Source organism: Gorilla gorilla, chromosome 10 (assembly GCF_029281585.2).
Source record: "Gorilla gorilla gorilla isolate KB3781 chromosome 10, NHGRI_mGorGor1-v2.1_pri, whole genome shotgun sequence".
Classification (NCBI taxonomy): Eukaryota; Metazoa; Chordata; class Mammalia; order Primates; family Hominidae; genus Gorilla; species Gorilla gorilla.
In genome coordinates, this window is record NC_073234.2 from 53,844,257 (window position 1) to 53,865,963 (window position 21,707).

The 21,707-nt window shown below is 41.4% G+C and overlaps 1 protein-coding gene across 1 annotated transcript in view; it reads right to left on the reverse strand.

Moving 5' to 3' along the window:
* Positions 1-12,206: 12,206 nt before the first annotated feature.
* The window catches only part of LOC115930235 (uncharacterized), a 42,739-nt gene continuing 33,238 nt past the window's right edge, over positions 12,207-21,707 (reverse strand). Inside the window, exons 2-3 of the mRNA XM_063694530.1 lie at positions 17,182-17,438; positions 12,207-12,483 (exon numbers count right to left, since the gene is read on the reverse strand). Of these exons, the coding sequence (XP_063550600.1) occupies positions 12,406-12,483; positions 17,182-17,438 (335 nt within the window). The 3' untranslated portion in view covers positions 12,207-12,405. The remainder of the gene's footprint in view (positions 12,484-17,181; positions 17,439-21,707) is intronic.

The window sequence follows — 21,707 nt, forward strand, 5'->3', positions numbered from 1 at the left end:
CTAGTTCTAGATCCCTGAGGAATCGCCACACTGACTTCCACAAGGGTTGAACTAGTTTACAGTCCCACCAACAGTGTAAAAGTGTTCCTATTTCTCCACATCCTCTCCAGCACCTGTTGTTTCCTGACTTTTTAATGATTGCCATTCTAACTGGTGTGAGATGGTATCTCATTGTGGTTTTGATTTGCATTTCTCTGATGGCCAGTGATGATGAGCATTTTTTCATGTGTTTTTTGGCTGCATAAATGTCTTCTTTTGAGAAGTGTCTGTTCATGTCCTTTGCCCACTTTTTGATGGGGTTGTTTGTTTTTTTCTTGTAAATTTGTTTGAGTTCATTGTAGATTCTGGATATTAGCCCTTTGTCAGATGAGTAGATTGCAAAAATTTTCTCCCATTTTGTAGGTTGCCTGTTCACTCTGATGGTAGTTTCTTTTGCTGTACAGAAGCTCTTTAGTTTAATTAGATTCCATTTGTCAATTTTGTCTTTTGTTGCCATTGCTTTTGGTGTTTTAGACATGAAGTCCTTGCCCATGCTTATGTCCTGAATGGTATTGCCTAGGTTTTCTTCTAGGGTTTTTATGGTTTTAGGTCTAATGTTTAAGTCTTTAATCCGTCTTGAATTGATTTTTTGTATAAGGTGTAAGGAAGGGATCCAGTTTCAGCTTTCTACATATGGCTAGCCAGTTTTCCCAGCATCATTTATTAAATAGGGAATCCTTTCCCCATTGCTTGTTTTTCTCAGGTTTGTCAAAGATCAGATAGTTGTAGATATGTGGCATTATTTCTGAGGGCTCTGTTCTGTTCCATTGATCTATATCTCTATTTTGGTACCAGTACCATGCTGTTTTGGTTACTGTAGCCTTGTAGTATAGTTTGAAGTCAGGTAGTGTGATGCCTCCAGCTTTGTTCTTTTGGCTTAGGATTGACTTGGTGATGCGGGCTCTTTTTTTGTTCCATATGAACTTTAAAGTAGTTTTTTCCAATTCTGTGAAGAAAGGCATTGGTAGCTTGATGGGGATGGCATTGAATCCGTAAATTACCTTGGGCAGTATGGCCATTTTCACGATATTGATTCTTCCTACCCATGACCATGGAATGTCCTTCCATTTGTTTGTATCCTCTTTTATTTCATTGAGCAGTGGTTTGTAGTTCTCCTTGAAGAGGTCCTTCACATCCCTTGTAAGTTGGATTCCTAGGTATTTTATTCTCTTTGAAGCAATTGTGAATGGGAGTTCACTCATGATTTGGCTCTCTGTTTGTCTGTTGTTGGTGTAAAAGAATGCTTGTGATTTTTGTACATTGATTTTGTATCCTGAGACCTTGCTGAAGTTGCTTATCAGCTTAAGGAGATTTTGGGGTGAGACAATGGGGTTTTCTAGATATACAATTGTGTCATCTGCAAACAGGGACAATTTGACTTCCTCTTTTCCTAATTGAATACCCTTTATTTCCTTCTCCTGCCTAATTTCCCTGGCCAGAACTTCCAACACTATGTTGAATAGGAGTGGTGAGAGAGGGCATCCCTGTCTTGTGCCCGTTTTCAAAGGGAATGCTTCCAGTTTTTGCCCATTCAGTATGATATTGGCTGTGGGTTTGTCATAGATAGCTCTTATTATTTTGAGATATGTCCCATCAATACCTAATTTATTGAGAGTTTTTAGCATGAAGGGTTGTTGAATTTTGTCGAAGGCCTTTTCTGCATCTATTGAGATAATCATGTGGTTTTTGTCTTTGGCTCTGTTTATATGCTGGATTACATTTATTGATTTGCGTATATTGAACCAGCCTTGCATCCCAGGGATGAAGCCCACTTGATCATGGTGGATAAGCTTTTTGATGTGCTGCTGGATTCGGTTTGCCAGTATTTTATTGAGGATTTTTGCATCAATGTTCATCAAGGACATTGGTCTAAAATTCTGTTTTTTGGTTGTGTCTCTGCCAGGCTTTGGTATCAGGATGATGCTGGCCTCATAAAATGAGTTAGGGAGGATTCCCTCTTTTTCTATTGATTGGAATAGTTTCAGAGGGAATGGTACCAGTTCCTCCTTATACCTCTGATAGAATTCGGCCGTGAATCCATCTGGTCCTGGACTCTTTTTGGTTGGTAAGCTATTGATTATTGCCACAATTTCAGCTCCTGTTACTGGTCTATTCAGAGATTCAACTTCTTCCTGGTTTAGTCCTGGGAGAGTGTATGTGTTGAGGAATTTATCCATTTATTCTAGATTTTCTAGTTTATTTGTGTAGAGGTGTTTGTAGTATTCTCTGATGGTAGTTTGTATTTCTGTGGGATTGGTGGTGATATCCCCTTTATCATTTTTTATTGTGTCTATTTGATTCTTCTCTCTTTTTTTCTTTATTAGTCTTGCTAGTGGTCTATCTATTTTGTTGATCCTTTCAAAAAACCAGCTCCTGGATTCATTAATTTTTTGAAGGGTTTTTTTGTCTCTATTTCCTTCTGTTCTGCTCTGATTTTAGTTATTTCTTGCCTTCTGCTAGCTTTTGAATGTGTTTGCTCTTGCTTTTCTAGTTCTTTTAATTGTGATGTTAGGGTGTAACTTTGGATCTTTCCTGCTTTCTCTTGTGGGCATTTAGTGCTATAAATTTCCCTCTACACACTGCTTTGAATGCATCCCAGAGATTCTGGTATGTTGTGTCTTTGTTCTCATTGGTTTCAAAGAACATCTTTATTTTTGCCTTCATTTCGTTATGTACCCAGTAGTCATTCAGGAGCAGGTTGTTCAGTTTCCATGTAGTTGAGCGGTTTTGAGTGAGTTTCTTAATCCTGAGTTCTAGTTTGATTGCACTGTGGTCTGAGAGACAGTTTGTTATAATTTCTGTTCTTTTACATTTGCTGAGGAGAGCTTTACTTCCAAGTATGTGGTCAATTTTGGAATAGGTGTGGTGTGGTGCTGAGAAAAATGTATATTCTGTTGATTTGGGGTGGAGAGTTCTGTAGATGTCTATTAGGTCTGCTTGGTGCAGAGCTGAGCTCAATTCCTGGGTATCCTTGTTGACTTTCTGTCTGTTGATCTGTCTAATGTTGACAGTGGGGTGTTAAAGTCTCCCATTATTAATGTGTGGGAGTCTAAGTCTCTTTGTAGGTCACTCAGGACTTGCTTTATGAATCTGGGTGCTCCTGTATTGGGTGCATATATATTTAGGATAGTTAGCTCTTCTTGTTGAATTGATCCCTTTACCATTATGTAATGGCCTTCTTTGTCTCTTTTGATCTTTGTTGGTTTAAAGTCTGTTTTATCAGAGACTAGGATTGCAACCCCTGCCTTTTTTTGTTTTCCATTTGCTTGGTAGATCTTCCTCCATCCTTTTATTTTGAGCCTATGTGTGTCTCTGCACGTGAGATGGGTTTCCTGAATACAGCAGACTGATGGGTCTTGACTCTTTATCCAATTTGCCAGTCTGTGTCTTTTAATTGGAGCATTCAGTCCATTGACATTTAAAGTTAATATTGTTATGTGTGAATTTGATCCTGTCATGATGATGTTAGCTGGATATTTTGCTCGTTAGTTGATGCAGTTTCTTCCTAGTCTCAATGGTCTTTACATTTTGGCATGATTTTGCAGTGGCTGGTACCGGTTGTTCCTTTCCATGTTTAGTGCTTCCTTCAGGAGCTCTTTTAGGGCAGGCCTGGTGGTGACAAAATCTCTCAGCATTTGCTTGTCTGTAAAGTATTTTATTTCTCCTTCGCTTATGAAGCTTAGTTTGGCTGGATATGAAATTCTGGGTTGAAAATTCTTTTCTTTCAGAATGTTGAATATTGGCCCCCACTCTCTTCTGGCTTGTAGGGTTTCTGCTGAGAGATCTGCTGTTAGTCTGATGGGCTTCCCTTTGAGGGCAACCCGACCTTTCTCTCTGGCTGCCCTTAACATTTTTTCCTTCATTTCAACTTTGGTGAATCTGACAATTATGTGTCTTGGAGTTGCTCTTCTCGAGGAGTATCTTTGTGGTGTTCTCTGTATTTCCTGAATCTGAACGTTGGCCTGCCTTGCTAGATTGTGGAAGTTCTCCTGGATAATATCCTGCAGAGTGTTTTCCAACTTGGTTCCATTCTCCCCATCACTTTCAGGTACACAAATCAGACGTAGATTTGGTCTTTTCACATAGTCCCATATTTCTTGGAGGCTTTGCTCATTTCTTTTTATTCTTTTTTCTCTAAACTTCCCTTCTCACTTCATTTCATTCATTTCATCTTCCATTGCTGATACCCTTTCTTCCAGTTGATTGCATCGGCTCCTGAGGCTTCTGCATTCTTCACGTAGTTCTCGAGCCTTGGTTTTCAGCTCCATAAGCTCCTTTAAGCACTTCTCTGTATTGGTTATTCTAGTTATACATTCTTCTAAATTTTTTTCAAAGTTTTTAACTTCTTTGCCTTTGGTTTGAATGTCCTCCCATAGCTCAGAGTAATTTGATCGTCTGAAGCCTTCTTCTCTCAGCTCGTCAAAGTCGTTCTCCGTCCAGCTTTGTTCCATTGCTGGTGAGGAACTGCGTTCCTTTGGAGGAGGAGAGGCGCTCTGCTTTTTAGAGTTTCCAGTTTTTCTGTTCTGTTTTTTCCCCATCTTTGTGGTTTTATCTACTTTTGGTCTTTGATGATGGTGATGTACAGATGGGTTTTTGGTGTGGATGTCCTTTCTGTTTGTTAGTTTTCCTTCTAACAGACAGGACCCTCAGCTGCAGGTCTGTTGCAGTACCTGTCGTGTGAGGTTTCAGTGTGCCCCTGCTGGAGGGTGCCTCCCAGTTAGGCTGCTTGGGGGTCAGGGGTCAGGGACCCACTTGAGGAGGCAGTCTGCCTGTTCTCAGATCTCCAGCTGCGTACTGGGAGAACCACTGCTCTCTTCAAAGCTGTCAGAGAGGGACATTTAAGTCCGCAGAGGTTACTACTTTTTGTTTGTCTGTGCCCTGCCTCCAGAGGTGGAGCCTACAGAGGCAGGCAGGCCTCCTTGAGCTGTGGTGGGCTCCACCCAGTTCAGCTTCCTGGCTGCTTTGTTTACCTAAGCAAGCCTGGGCAATGGCGGGCGCCCCTCCCCCAGCCTCACTGCCCCCTTGCAGTTTGATCACAGACTGCTGTGCTAGCAATCAGCGAGACTCCATGGGCGTAGGACCCTCTGAGCCAGGTGTGGGATATAATCTCATGGTGCGCCGTTTTTTAATCCCGTCGGTAAAGTGCAGTATTCAGGTGGGAGTGACCCGATTTTCCAGGTGCCCTCCGTCACCCCTTTCTTTGACTAGGAAAGGGAACTCCCTGACCCCTTGCACTTCCTGAGTGAGGCAATGCCTCACCCTGCTTCGGCTCATGCACGGTGCATGCGCCCACTGACCTGCGCCCACTGTCTGGCACTCCCTAGTGAGATGAACCTGGTACCTCAGATGGAAATGCAGAAATCACCTGTGTTCTGCGTTGCTCATGCTGGGAGCTGTAGACCGGATCTGTTCCTATTCGGCCATCTTGGCTCCTCCCCCTCTTTCTACTGTTTTTTGACTTAAAGATTGTTTTATGTAAGTATAGCTACTCCTCCTCTTTTTTGATTTTCATTTTTTTCTTAATCCATTTAGCCCACGTCTATCTTTTAAATGGGAACATTACAGTCAAGGTTATTATTGATATGTGTGCACTTATTCCTGTCACTTTATTTATTAATTTCTGGGTTCTTTGCATATTCTTTGTTTTTTTCTTTCTCCCATTGTTTATTGTAGCTTTGTGGTTTTCTATAGTGTACTATTTGAGTTCTTTGTCTTCCTTATTTGTGTGTTTGCTCTACTGATGGGTTTAATACTTTTGTGTGTTTTTGTGATGGTGGACATCATCCTTTCACTTCCAGGTACAGGACTCCCTTAAGCATTTCTTGTAGAGTTGGTCTAGTGGTGATGAATTTTTCTAGCTTTTGATTGTCTAGGAAAGACTTTATTTCTCCTTCATTCATGAAGAATAACTTTTCTGGGCATAGTATCCTTGACTGATTTTCTTTTTCTTTTAGCACTTTGAATATAATATCCCATTCTCTCCTGGCCTGTAAGATTTCTTGCTAAGAAATCTGCTGTTAGGCTGGACATGGTGGCTCATACCTGTAATCCCAGCACTTTAGAAGGCCAAGGTGGGCAGATCTCCTGAGGTCAGGAGTTTGAGACCAGCCCGGCCAACATGGTGAATCCCCATCTCCACCAAAAATACAAAAATTAGCTGGGTGTGGTGGCATGCACCTGTAGTCCCAGCTACTCAGGAGGCTGAGGCAGGAGAATTGCTGGAAGCTGGAAGGCGGAGGTTGCAGTGAGCCAGGATTGTGCCATTGCACTCCAGCCTGGAGGACAAGAGCGAGACTCCATTTCAAAATAATAATAATAATAATAAAATTTAAAAAAGAAATCTTCTGTTATTCTAATCAGAGCTACCTTATAATTGACTAGATGCTTTTCTCTTACTGTTTTTATAATATTTTTTAACCTTTGACTTTTGACAGTTTGACAATAATGTGCTGTGGAGAAGATCTTATTGAATGTAATTAGTTGGAAACCTATAAACTTCCTGTACCTGGATATCTCTATCTCTTGCCAGACTTTAGAAGTTTTCAGCTATTATTTTATTAAATGGATGTTCTATCCCTTTCATTTTATTTTGCCTTCTGGGACTCTAAAAATCCAAATATTTGATTGCTTTATGGTGTCCCATATGGCACATAGGCTTTGTTCATTCTTTTTCTTTTTCTTTTTTTTTATTTTTGTCTGACTGGGTTATTTCAAAGGCCTTATCTTCAACTTCTCAAATTCTTTCTTCCAGTTCATCTAGTCCATTGTTGTAGACTTTAAATGCATTTTTTATTTCATTAATTGAATTCTTCATTTCCAGTATTTCTGTTTGGTTGTTTTCTATTATATCTCTTTGGTTAATTTCTCATTCATATCCTGAATTGTTTTTTTCTGATTTCTTTGTATTGTTTACCTGTATTCTTTTACATATCACTGAATTCTTTAATGTCAATATTTTGAATTTTTTCTAGGATTTTATGAAATTTCATAAATTTCATTGGAATCTGTTGCTGGAGAATTATTGTGTTCCTCTGCAGGTGTCATATTTTCTTGCTTTTTCATGTTTTTTGTGTCCTTACATTGATATCTGAGCATCTGGTGTAACAACCTATTCTTCCTATTTTGGATTTGCTTTCCTAGGGGAGGGGAGGATTTTTCCTGAAGATATAACTATGGTATTGGTTGGGAGGGCACCTTGGCTTTGATTTTGGGTGTGTGAAGTAGTATAGTCCTTGTATAATTTCTTCAGCTGTAAACAGTGGTCATGGTGTCTGTGGTGTCATCAGTGGCTTAGGGTGTAGTTCTTAATGGAGGCTATGGTAAAGTTTTATTGGAGACAGGCATTCCAGGTAGGCCAGTTCTTGGGCCCCAGTAACGGCAGTGGTGGACCAATCATACTTGTCCTTTGGCCTCAGGGTGGTGTACGCTGGCATCAGTGTTAGTGGGGCCAAGCAAGCTTATTCTTGGGCTTCCAGGTTGCTCGAGTGCCAGGGATGGCAGTGGTGGGCCAAGCATGTGGGTTGGTTCTTAGGTCCCTAGGCAGTTGGTGTGGGTGATATCACTAGCAGTGGTGGGATGACCCTCTGGCACTCAAGTGGTCTGTGCTGGTGTTGGTGGTAACTACAACTGGCTAGGTAGGCCATTCCCCAGTCCTGCAAGTAGTGTATGCAGGTGGGTACCAGTTATGGTGGTAATGACAGGTTGGTTGGGTGTGACATCAGGATCCTAGAAGGAGTGCTTAGATACCAGTAGTGGTAGCTGGGGCTGGGTGATCCCCAGACCACTGAACAGCATGCTTGGACACTAGCAGGGATGGAGCCAGACTGAGTGTTCCTGCCCTCAGCCCCCATTGATGCATGCAGATGCTGGCTGTGGTAGGTAGGGGCAGGGTCATCCCCAGCCCCGGTGGAATGCTCAGGTGGGAGTGACAACTATGCTGTGGTCCTGTTGTTGGGGAGGGCAATGTTGCTTTCTGTTGCAATAGCCACAGGCAGGCAGCTAGGGTGCACACTCTTGGGCTTCAGGTGGCAGTTGCAGGTGGAATATCTTTTAAATGTGGGGCTGTCCTGCAATTGGGGGCAGCAGAGTTGCTGCCAGTGGTTTGTACTTCAGCTCCAGTGGCAGCAGCCAGCAGTGGTGATGACTGTGGGCAGGGAACATCAATGGGGCTCCAGGGATGTAGAGATGCAGGGACCGTTGAGCCCCAGGGCAGGATGTAGTGTGTTGGGGATTGGGCTCAAAATGACATTGTGCTATAGTTGCTTAGGACCCAGTGTGAGCCCCCTGTCTGCAGCAGTGCCATTGTATGGTCTCTGCAACTCCCTATTTTATTCTCAGTGCTCATGGGAGTTGAGAGGCACTACTTTATGTAACATTCTAAATCCTTTGCTGTCATTTCAACAATATTCACAGCATCTTCACTACATTTACTGAATGTGCACTTCAGTACATTCCGTGTCAAGAAACCACTTTCTTTGCTTATTCATGAGACGCAGTCCCTCATCTGTTCAAGGTTTTTGATGAGACTGCAGCAATTCAGTCACATATTCAGGCTCCACTTCTAATTCTATATATCTTGCTGTCTCTACCATATAGCGAGTGTGGAACCCAGCGCGAGCTCCCTCTCCAAGTAGTGCCATGATATGGCCTCTGCAACTTTCTATTTTATTCTCAGGATAGGTGAGGGTCAAGAGATTCTTCCATGGCTAGGATTTCAGGGGTCTGTGGTGGAAATGTGCACCACTGGGGATCTCCCACTTACTCTTTCCCCTGTTGGGAAGGCTCTCTGGGGTCCCAACTGATCATGGCTGAGCAGGCTGCCTCACTTTCCTCTCCCTCCTTGCTTTAGGTGTTTCCTGCCACTTGTCTGTTGAATTCCAGTATTCTCTCTTAGAAGATCTATTACAAGTGTGATTGTCTACTTGCTATTTCAGTGCTGCTTTGTGGAGGAGGCAAGTACCAGATGCCTCTAGTCAGCCATTTTTAAGCCTCTCTGCAATTTCTTAAAATAAGACAATGAGGTTTGCCTCATCAATTGACTCTTCACAAAAGATTTCTCTGTAGCATGTGATGCTGTTTGATAGCATTTTACTCACAGTAGAACTTCTTTCAAAATTAGAGTCAATTCTCTCAAACCCTGCCACCGCTTTATCAACTAAGTTTATGTAATATTCTGAATCCTTTATTGTCATTTCAACAATGTTTACAGCATCTTCACCAGGAGTAGATTCCATGTCAAGAAACCACTTTTTTTGCTCATCCATAAGCAGTAACTCCTCATCTGTTCAAGTTTTTTGATGAGATTGCAGCAATTCAGTCACATCTTCAGGCTTCTAATTTTCTTGCTATTTCCACCACATTAGCAATTATTTCTTCCACTGAAGTCTTTAACATCTCGAAATAATCCATGAGGATTGGAATAAACTTCTTCCAAACTCCTGTTAAAGTTGCTATTTTGACCTCCTCCCATGAGTCATGAATGTTCTTAATGGCATTTAGAATGATGAATCCTTTCCAGAAGGTTTTCAATGTATTTTGCCCAGATGCATCCAAGGAATCACTATCTATGACAACTATAGCCTTACAAAATTTATTTCTTAAGTAATGAGACTAGAAAGTTGAAATTACTCCTTGATCTGTGGGCTGAAGAATGAATGTTGTGTTAGCAGGCACGAAAACAGCGTTAACCTCCTTGCACATCCTTGCTCTGAATTAGGCTATGGTTTAGGGAAATGTTGTGGCTGGTTTGATTTTCTATCTAGCCCACTAAAACTTTCTCCATATTAGCAATGAGGCTTTTTACACTTTCTTATTATTTGTGTGTTCACTGGCATAGCACTTTTAATTGCCTTCAAAAGCTTTTCCTGTGCATTCTCAACTTGGCCAACTAATTGGTGCCAAGAGTCTAGCTTTTGGCCTGTCTTCGCTTTCTGCCTGCCTTCCTCTCTATGCTTAATTTTTCCTAGCTTTTAATTTAACTTGAGAGACATGCAGGTCTTCCTGTCACTTGAACACTTAGAGGCCAATGTGGGGGTATTAATTGACCTAATTTCAATATAGTTGTGTCTCAGGAAATAAGGAGGTCTGAGGAGAGAGAGAGAGAGAGCAAATAGCTGGTCAGTGGAGCTGTGAGGACACATGGAACATTTATCAATTAAGTTTGCTGTCTTATATGGGTGCTGTTTGCAGTATCCCAGAAGCAATTACAATAGTAATATCAACGATCACTAATCATCATAACAGATATAAAAATAATTTAAAAGTTTAAAATATTGTGAGAACTACTAAAATGTGACACATAGACATAATTTTTCCACCTGCTGTTGGAAAAATGGTACCAGTAGACTTGCTCGACAGAGCTGCTATCTACCTTCAATTTGTAAAAAGCACAGTGTCTGTGAATCACAAGAAATCAAAGCACAATAATATGAGGTATGCCTGATTTTTGCTGTTCTTTTTCTATTTTCTTGAAGTGAGAGCTTAGATTATTAATTCAAGACTTTCATCTCTAGGTCTTGAGCTGTAAGATTTTTCCTCAGCACTGTTTTAGCTGCATACCACAAATTTTAATATGTTGTATATTCATTTTTGTTTAGTTCACTATATTTCTCAAATTTTCTTGAGACTACCATGAGCTATTTATATTGGTTTCCATGTGTTTGGAGATTTTCATGTTATCCTTTTGTTACTGATTTCTAGCTTGAAATCCATGTAGTCAAAAAACATACTCTGTATCATTTTAATTCTTTTAAATTTGTTGAGGTTTATTTTATCATTCAGGATATGGCTTCCTTATATGAACGTGTATGCGTGTATACATATAATATAAGTATACGTATATAAATATAAATATGTATACATATTTATCTCTTCTGTGTATTCTTCTTCTTCTTTTTTTTTTTTTAAGAGAATCTTACTCTGTCACCAAGGCTGGAGTGCAGTGGCACAATCTCACCTCACTACAACCTCTGCCTCCTGGGTCCAAGCAATTCTCGTACCTCAACCTCCCAAGTAGCTGGGATTACAGGCATGCACCACCATGCCTGACTAATTTTTGTATTTTTAGTAGAGACAGGGTTTTGCCACGTTGGCCAGGCTGGTCTTGAACTCATTACCTCAGGTGACCCACCCACCTCGTCCTCCCAAAGAGTTGGGATTACGGGAGTGAGCCACCGCGCCTGGCCTCTGTATTCTTCTGTTGTTGGTTGGAGTGTTCTGTAAGTGTCAATTCATTCCTGTTATTTGATGGTGTTGCTAGGTTCTTCTATATCTTTGCTGATTTTCTGTCTAGTTGTTCCATCAATTGTTTAAAGAGGCTATTGATGCCTCCAACTATAATTGCAGATATGTCTATTTCTCCTTTCAGTTCTAACAGTTTTTGCTTTATGTATTTTGAAGCTCTGGTTTGCTGTGTGCAGAATGATTTAGAGGGGCAGGAGTGGATGTAATAATAGCAGATAGAAGGTGACTGACAAGGTCACAATGAAAATGTTCGTGGCCTGGATGATGGGAGTCAGCTGTCTCTCTGCATTCCAGGTCTCCCAGTTGAGATGCTTCACCTCATTTTTGCTATTCTCCCACTTTATACCTTCTTCTTTGGTGTTTATTCCCAAGAGTTTTTGTCATCCCCACCGACACACACACAAACACACGCACCTGTCCTTTTTTCATTTTGAGGTATGGACCATTATTAGCTATCTATAAATGCCCACAAAATGTCAAAATATTAGCTTCTATGATTTACCTCTCCTAGGGGTATTTGCATTAAAATGCAAATAAATTAATGTTATTTAATAATATTATAAAATTACTTTTTTTCAATAAGCAAAAGAGTGTTTTTAGGCACTATGAAAGGCCAATGCAGAAGACTGTTTTCGTATAACATAGAGAACTAAATTTTCTACCATTTCTAAGGGAGTCCCAGTTGAGGTAAATGCCTGTGAGGTTACTTTTGACAGGGCTGATGGTGGTGGGGTGGGAAGACCTCTTCTATTCCCTGTTTCCTCTTTTTGTTCTCTTCTCTTCTACTTCTGATTCCATCTTTTTACTTCTTCTTTGCACATCTCCATCCTTTCTGTTACTCTCTGCCTTGGGGGCAATGGAAAAAACCACCAGATGTCTGCCTTGAAGTTGTCTCATGAAGAAGGATCATGGTACTCCACAGAACACTATATAATGCTACACCCATTCTGTTATGAATTTTTATTTTTCTGCTTAACATGGTTTCATGCCTTTCACCTTTCTCATCTCTGCATGGCTTCTCTGCTTGGTAGAGCCCAGACCGAGTTCTCATTCACAACCACTTTATAACCTTCACCCAACCTTTCTTAGTGTGAGCACCTGACTGGAGCAACTAAGCCGGCTTCTTCAGTTGGCCACACTACCATAGACAAAGAAGTTCTTGCAGTAGTGCCGGCTGGACATGTTGTCAGCTCTGATGAGGGTCTAGCAGCAGAGATGGAAAAAAGCAGAGAGATTAGAGACATATTTAGGAGCTAAGATCATCAAGACTTAGTGATGTGTTTGTCATCTTTGAGGGTCCAGCTTAAATATCTCATATCCATGTAGTTCTCCCTCTATGCATTTCTTACAAAACATGTTTCTCATTTGTGCTCTCATAGTTCATAGTGCATACTCCAATGTGTCACTTTCTGTTTATGTATCTAAATCTTCCACTGAGTCATGATCTGAAGGGGGAGATAATGTCTCATGTCTCTTAGTATTACTAACATCCAGCACCCAGCTTAGTGAAGGGAGAAAGGTGTGAAAAAAAGGAAGCAAAGTCTTCATTAAAATATACATATGAATCTTGAGCTAGATGTTGACCCCAAAACAAACCTCACAAATGCCTGGCATTGTAGGCATACCAGAGACCCTTAGTTCCATCCTAGCTACTTGTTGTGTCCTTGACTGTGACATCACTGTAAGTCAGTATCTCAAATGACAGGGAACAGCTGACTTGTAATTGGGTAACTGGAAGACCAGGGAAACATAAACATGAACACCCCTACCCACTACCATTCCTCAGGCAGAAATTGAGGCGGACAAAACGCCTTGGGTCCTTTTATGCAATAAACTTAAAACTTTGGCAAGATCTCTGTGTAAAGAGAGCTGCCTTTAAGAGTCGTGTGAGTTGGCACTGAGCCTGTTTTCCTTCCCTCAGATCCCTAAAGAGCACAGTTTGAAAACAGAGAAAGAAGGAAATAAACCAATACAACCCCATGTAATCATGTGGCACACTCACTCCTTTGTAAGAGAGGTACTTTGCAAGTTGTGGGCATGCCTTTTTTTTTTTTTGAGATGGAGTCTCACTCTGTCACCCAGGCTGGAGTGCAGTGGTGCGATCTCAGCTCACTGCAAGCTCTGCTTCCCGGGTTCACGCCATTCTCCCACCTCAGCCTCCAAGTAGCTGGGACTACAGGCACCCGCCAACATGCCTGGCTAATTTTTGTATTTTTAGTAGAGACGGGGTTTCACCATGTTAGCTAGGATGGTCTCAATCTCCTGACCTCGTGATCCGCCTGCCTCGGCCTCCCAAAGTGCTGGGATTACAGGCGTGAGCCACCACACCCAGCATTGTGGGCATGTTCTCTTTAGTGTCAGAAGGATGGTACATTCAGAGGAAGAGAAGCTTACTATGAACTGGGACAGTCAGAGAGGTCCTGATGGATAAGATGAGATTCAAGAGGGACACGGTTCCATGGATAATGTAAAGACTCCATGAAATTAAATAATTAGGAATCCATAAGATATTTTGGTAAATATAATCAATAGTAAATATAATGAGCACCTACTATATGCAGGACACAGAGACTGGTCTTATGCAGGTGTAGGAAGAAATTTAAAACATGGAGGGAGGTGCTTACCCTCAGTGAGTTTTAGTCTTAGAGTATAACACCCTTGAGCCCTAAAAATGGTGAGTCCAGCTCCAAAACCCACAGCTTCATGCCCTCTAATCCATCACTGGATAAAATACCCAAATCCTGGCAGATCACTGACACCATCAGAACATGTCAACACTCCAGGATCTTTTGAGGAGTGGACTCTGCTCCTCAGTCTCATCAGGACTGTGAGGAATGCTTCGTGAATACCTGTCATCTTCTCAGGAAACAGCTGGAGATGAAGCATGGCTGTCACTGCATTTCTCTTACTGTGATTGTTCAGAATGCTCTGACAGAGCTACCAAAGAGGAGGAATGGCACAACATGATGACAAGATTAATTAGCATCTGCAAGACTGGACATGGCTCCCCAAGGGATTCTTCCCATGCTCTGCCATGGCTGCCTCTGGTACCCTCCCCCTGCCTTGAGATGTCACCTCTGATGTGTCTGGGTCCCCAGCTGGCTTACAAGCTCTTGTGACATCAGTGGCACATTTTGTGGCATTGCATTTAGAAAACTGTAAAGCTGGTATATGCACTAGAGATCTGTCCTTCATTTTCTTCATTTTGTATTTAATGCTGTCCTAACTCCACAAAATAGAGACCTGGAAATGTCAACAATTGGATATAGTATAAGAATTTTAAAAGTAGATTTTAAAAACACAAAGGCAAATTTAAGTTCAATATTATGGATAATGCAGTATTCTGTATTTAGTAGCAATGAGATCTTTCAGACCTTTCTTTATTTTGAAATATATTATCTTCTAAGGAGTGTAAGAAAGATAGCCTCTGTCTAAACCAGGGGCATGAAAATTACATCCTCTAGGAATTTGAAGAAACATTGCAGAGGGCATTTGACTGCCTGGAGTCTGTCGGAAAGATAAGGCTTTATATGCTTCAGTAATATCCTAGAGCAAAATAACAGCCACTGTTGAGCACTGATTTATGTAACACCCCAGTGTACCGGGCACTATTGTATATGATACCCCAGCGAAATAGATATTATTACCATCTTAGTTCCCAGGATTATAAAGTTGAGAACAAGAACAGTGGGGTAACTCGTCCAGTGTCAATTATCTAGTGCATGTTTAAGCTTGCATAAAGCCCAGATATATTTGACTCCCATCTGTAGTCATGGCCACTGTCCCTGTTGCTCTTGAATAAAAGATTGAGGGATCTGTCTTAACCTGTTCACACTGCATAACAAAATCTATAAACTGAGTGGGTGGCTCATAAACAACAGAGATTTCTTTCTCACATTTCTGAAGGCTGGCAAGTCTAAGATCAAGATAGATTTGCTGTCTGGAGAGAGCCTACTTTCTGGCGTATAGATGGCATCTTCTTGCTGTGTCCTCCCGTGGTAGAGGGGGCGAGGGTCTCTCTGGGGTCTCTTTTTATTTTTTTATTTTTATTTATTAATTTTTTTTTGAGACGGAGTCTCGCACTGTCGACCTGGCGGGAGTGCAATGGCATGATCTTGGCTCACTGCAACCTCCGCCTCCCGGGTTCAAGCAATTCTCCTGCCTCAGCCTCCCCAGTAGCTGGGATTACAAGTGCACACCACCACATCCAGCTAATTTTTTGTATTTTTAGTAGAGACAGGGTTTCACTGTGTTGGCCATGCTGGTCTCGAACTCCTGACCTCGTGATCCGCCTGCCTTGGCCTCCCAAAGTGCTGGGATTACAGGCATGAGCCACCGTGCCCAGCCTGGGGTCTCTTTTATAAGGACACTCATCCCGTTAGTGCCATTAGCTCTGCCCTCATGATCTGGTTGCCTCTAAAAGGCCCTGCCTCCTAATACCATCACCTTGGGGGATCGGATTTCAACACACGAGTTTTGTGGAGCACAAACATTCAGAACATAACAGGATCCAATGATTAATTCATTTTGTGAATTGTTACTTGTAGTCCTATAACTATGCCACAGCGTTACCTTAGAACATTAATTAAATGTGAACTGCTCTTCCAGGCCAACAATAGTACAAAATCTACAACAATTTTTAGTTTCAAGTATTTTACCTGACACACTGAAACTTTTCCAAAGCATGAAAACATATTTTTTAAATGTTCTTCAAATTAAGTGGATTTCGTCTTTCTCCAGTCACCTACTTAGAACTGAAATACTCATGTTTGTTGGGGAGTACAGCCTCAGCTTTCAACTCATGAGATCCAAAGAGACAGTGGAACCAAGTATCTCTCTTTTTTTCTTTTTTTGTAGGTGAGTCAGAAGCCAGCCTGTGTGTTACAGGAGAAAGTTCTCCCCTCTGCCTATGAGCTCGTTTTACATCACCCAGGAGAATCTTTCAGACTCTAATCACATTGGCCAAGGTTCTTCCATCACTAGCATGACTATTGACAGGAGAAAGTATCAATAGAACAGGACATGTTCAGATTTAGAAGGTAGAGCAGAGTGAAACAAAGTGAGTGTAATAATTCCTACAATAGGCCGGGCTCGGTGGCTCACGCCTGTAATCCCAGCACTTTGAGAGGCCGAGGCGGGCGGATCACGAGGTCAGGAGATCGAGACCATCTTGGCTAACACGGTGAAACCCCGTCTCTACTAAAAATACAAAACAAATTAGCCAGGCGCGGTGGCGGGTGCCTGTAGTTCCAGCTACTCAGGAGGCTGAGGCAGGAGAATGGCGTGAACCCGGGAGGCGGAGCTTGCAGTGAGCCGAGATAGCGCCACTGCAGTCCAGCCTGGGCTAAAGAGCAAGACTCCATCTCAAAAAAATAAATAAATATATAAAATAAAATAAAATAAAATTCCTACAGTAATTTTTATGTACTTCATGGTAGTACATAAAAACTGTGAAAATGAATATGCTGCGTGGAGTTTTTTTCTCTCCCAGTGGACACACAACATTGAATGATTCATTCACTGTTGGAGCAGAATTTTTTACCCTGGATCAATTGTGTGCCTTCCTGATGATACTTTAATAGAACAAGTGGGCACAGAGTGACAGATGATGACAGGAGGCTCAGACACAAAGTAGAACTACTGTTGCCTGGAGCCAAACAAAAATTATACCATTTAAAAACTCAGAATCCAAGAGCTAATATGTTGTCCACAAAAGAACAAAAGGCAGAAAGTTTATGCTAAAATGAGGTAAGTTATAAATGTCAGTAACTCATAAAATGGGTATGTCCCATTGGGGCCTAAAGAGTTAATATATAAAAGGAAACAGATTGAGGTCAGGTAGCCTCATGAAAATCTCAAATGCTGTGCCATAGAGACAAACGTGGTACTGACGACTCATACCTGGGCTTGGTCCAAGAGGCCTTTTAGAAAGTAGAGGCCTTTGTCTCTCCAGACCTGAGCCTCCTTTTTTGAAAGGGACTCTCTCTGATGTCCATGGAGTTGAAAGAGAAGCTCTTCTTTATTGGAGAAACTCCTTTCTACAAAATCACTTGCACGAAGGCAGACATTTGCAGGGAAATGAGACTGGCTTATATGATTAATTCTATCAAATGGATTTAAAATTAATCCACAGAAAGATAGAAAGAGGAAATGACACTCTGACAATAGCAGGTCTTCATGATGTTCTTTCCCCCATAATTTACTCCAAGTGAAGGTAGAAACCAGGACACAGAATTTTTGTCACAGATGGAAAAAGAAAAAGGGATGCCAGTCATTTTGTTCTAATTCATTTGCATTAAAAAAAAATCCTTCCCTCCTGGTTTCCATAGCTACTCCACCTCCTCAGTTTTCATTTGTAACTTGTCTGAGAGAGAGGTCAGGGACTAGTGGCACCAGTGCCTTCTCACCCCCACCACAGAAGAGGGTGTCAGAATCACATGCCCTGCGTGATGCTAATCACCCCAGCGCCCCCGACAAGAGCAAAGCAAACCCAAACAGAACCCTCTCAACCTAAACAATCTTCCTTTCCCCTTTTAACTCTGAAGCTCTTATAAAAAACAGATATTTCAAGGATGTCCTTTAAGCTAAATACAAACTAGAACATTGAGGTAAAACACAATTATCTGCCCTAAAGTAAAAATATAGATTTTTAATATTTCCAATAAATATATTTCAAATCACCAGTTTGAGGTGTGGAATAAGTTCATATTTATTTTAGTGTCGAAACCACAGTAAATGGGAAAAAAAAACTCTCTAGATTGACAAGAAGACCAATCTTTCTCCTAGGATTTCCCTCCCCAGTTGATTTCTAGGGACCCTCAGGTCCATCCTGGTGGTTTTTGGTCACCACCACCCAGGAACACATTCTCTGGTCCTCACTTCATCTTCTCACACCTTCCTGAAATTGTTCCTGAAGACTGTTTTCTTTCCTATGACTATTCATTCCAAGTGTCAGTAGCCTTCCCTCTCTTAATGTTCTCAAAATAGAAAGAAAGGGATCCAGGCAGGGATATTAACAACTCTTTACTGAATGTCCAGGAATGTTCACTCTTGAGAACCTCAGGCCCTGAGTAGAACCTCAGGGTCTATGCCAGGTTCCTGACAAGCTCACATGGCATGGGATGATCTCATCCCCTACTAGGGAGAAACCTCTGGAGCCAGGGCCCTAAACCCCTCTGCTCCTTGTAAACAGAAATGTAAAGGTGTAATGAGCAAACACATGCAAAGACCTTTGCACACCTGGTACATAGTGTTTAATAAGAGATAACTGCTACAATAAAGATTAGGAGCTAGAAAAAGGCAAAATTTGCCTTTGGTTGTCATTGCTTCTTCTTTCTTTGATTCCCTTCCTTCCTTCATCTCTCTGCACCACAATATATCTAATTTTTAGCCCCTCAGTGCCTAAAGTCCCCTAGGTACTGCCCCAGTAGCTTTCAACTTCTGCTCAGTTAAAAACATCAATCCCATGTCTCTTTTTTGTCAAGTCTTTAATATAATGTGACAGTAGTTGACACCAGTTCCCCAAAGGAATGGTTCAGAACCACATAAGAACCTTGAAAATAGGGAATTTCTGTCTTTTTGCAAACAGAATGGTATCAATGTAAGTTTCAATTATTAAGGTGTTCGGGAAAGGTCGGAAGTCTCTCTTGGCCTTTCTGATTGTACCACTTAAGCAGGTGATTGCCTGTTTTGTTGTTTCCAAATAACTTGCCACAGGATATCCATTTAGCTGGCCCAAGGAAGAAGATTCATATTTCCCTGACTTGTAGAAATATGTGTTGAAGTTTGGAGGAAGAAAAGGGCTTGCCCTGGAGAGTTAACCACTGATCTGTGGAATAAACTTTAATTTTCTTCAAATAAAGGAAGCAGCTTTTATCTTCCACAGAAAACTCCATCTCTTAGTCTGGCACCACAGCAAATTTCCTAGGCTGAATAGAGCATTGCCAGAGCTTCATAGTAGATCCTTGGGAACATTTACATAGTGTAAACCTAATTCCCATACAAGGACCGTGTGGTCTATAGTGTAGGGAAGCTGCTGTGGCAGTGGGATGGCAATGGTGGTGGTGGTGATGCTGGTGGAGTGTGTGTGTGTGCGTGTGTGTGTGTATGCACCTGTCAGAGATGGAAAGCAGAGTGAAATAAATGAGTCAGTTCATTACATCTTAAAGTTTATGGAGCTCTCCAATTTAGCTCTAAAAAGAAACCCTAGAAGAAACAAAAGGCAACCTTATTTTGTTGGATCTTATTACAACCATTTTCAGCCAAATAGAGCTTGTTTCACTTTGATTTTACGGGAAATAAACTTAGCATCCCATAGAGCTTAGTGATTGTGGAGTGCTACTGTCATAAGAATTAACCATCTGCTGAATATGTAGGCAAGAGTTGTTACTGTCTAGATTTGAAGATAGATCTTTCCATGGATTCAGATGATTTCAGAAAAATTTTTATAATGAGAATTAACTCTAAATGAGCCATCTGCCAGTGGTCTCTGGTCCAAACTAGAGCTGCCTCAGCCACACTGATCAAATACCTCTGAGTAGAAAGGATCCTTGGTCAGCCACACCAACTGGATGCGTGCTCTGAGTGCTTGTTAGTTTGTGTTTCTAATCCTACATGAGTTGTGGTTTGTCAGCAGTTACATATTAATATTAACAAAAGGGAAAAGACTAAATTATTGTTTACAGATTATCTTATTTTACAATGAGAAAACCTAAAACATTAATTAAAAGGTCAGAATAAAGTGGCTAGATACATTAAAATCAGCATGTAAAACTGTGATGAGGAAAATGGTGCATCCCAGCTTGGCCGTGATAAGATCTTAATGACAGGACACTGTCAGCCAATGCCCAGAAACAGCCTGGCATGTAAGCCCCCTGAGAAGCTCTCAAGGTTTTGAGGAGAATCCATAAGCAGTTAAACTCTGTCCTTTGATAACCCCTCATTAGCCTTCCTAGGAGCAGACTGTCTAGACTGACTTCTTTGCTGGACACGAACCAATAAGTTTACCCAGAAAATGTGCAAATAAAATTCATTCTCCCTGACTACTTTCAGTTTTTCTGTCTTCTTTCTCCTACAAATTCTGGTTTTTGCCTTCTTTTCTTGACCACAGTCTACTGATTTTTTCTTCCTTGTATGAGTAAATATGCGTGCACATGATAAACTAAAGATTATGCTATATCAATAATCATTTGGAAAATAATTTTAAAAAGAGATCACATTGTAAAAATGAATCCATCAAAATCTAAAACCCCCACCTGGCATGAATTTCAATAAAAGGTCTTTTTAAAAAATGTATATGGCTGTGTTTTTATTGCTATGTGACAACCCACCCCAAAACTTAGCAGCTTAAAACAACCACTATTTTATTTGTTCCTGAGTCTTGGGTTGGTTGGGACTCAGCTGGGTGATTCTCCTGCTGGGGGTTGCTCATGCTGTTGCACTCAGGTGGTGGATGGGGCCACAGCATTCAAGATGGCTACATTCATGCGTCTGGAACCTTGGCAAGGACAGCTGGAAGGCTAGAACACCTCCCCCATCCTCCCCTGCCAGCCTTGCTTTCTTTGTCTCCATGTCACTTTCTCAGTACAACTAACTTGGACTTTGCATAATGGGAAAGCCTTCATGTGTGAGCACTTTTCAATCCTCTGCATGCATCATGCTTGCTACTATCTCATTAGCCAAAGTCAGTGTGGGCAGGGCCTATACAAGAGTGTGAATATAGAAGGCAAGATGTTTTGAGGATCACCAAGGTAAAAGTCCACCACAATGGCCCTCTCTGCTCATCCTTCAGTGGCATCACTGTATTCTGTAATTGCTAGTTTATTATCAGACTGTAAGTGCTGTGAGTTACAATCTTATTTTAGTATCCTCAGAGCCTAGCACGGTACCTGGTCAGCATGGAAATATGCATTGAATGAATGAATGAAGGAGTAAACATGTTGAGTAACCTACTTCAATAATTGCTGGTAGAGCTTGTGACATCAATTCTTACCTTGTTTTCCCTAATTCCTGCACTGCCTCCCTCCTGTGCCAGGTGTGAGGTGTCAAAACATACAGAAAGAAATGCATTCAGCTGAGCTCTGCCTGCTTTTGTCACAGCTTTACAAGTCTCTGGGTCATGTCTCTCTTCACTGCTTTTAGGGAACATTTGAATCCTGCAAGATACTTGGCGTGGAGTGGTTTTGTATAGCAATTTTTTAAGTAAGGCGGATTTAGAAAAGAAGCCTAACATTAACCCCAGACTTCATGGAAAAATGTGAGTAGTTAGAGAAGAAAAGCACAGAGAGGGTGTATGGTCCAGGATGAGCCTGGCTGAGAGGACCAGCCATGCTGGAAAGAATACAAAGAATACAGTGCCATCACTAACAGAAGATAAAACATTTCTTACAAGATGCAGTTGTACTAAGAAGAAGCCTGGTGAGCCCAGA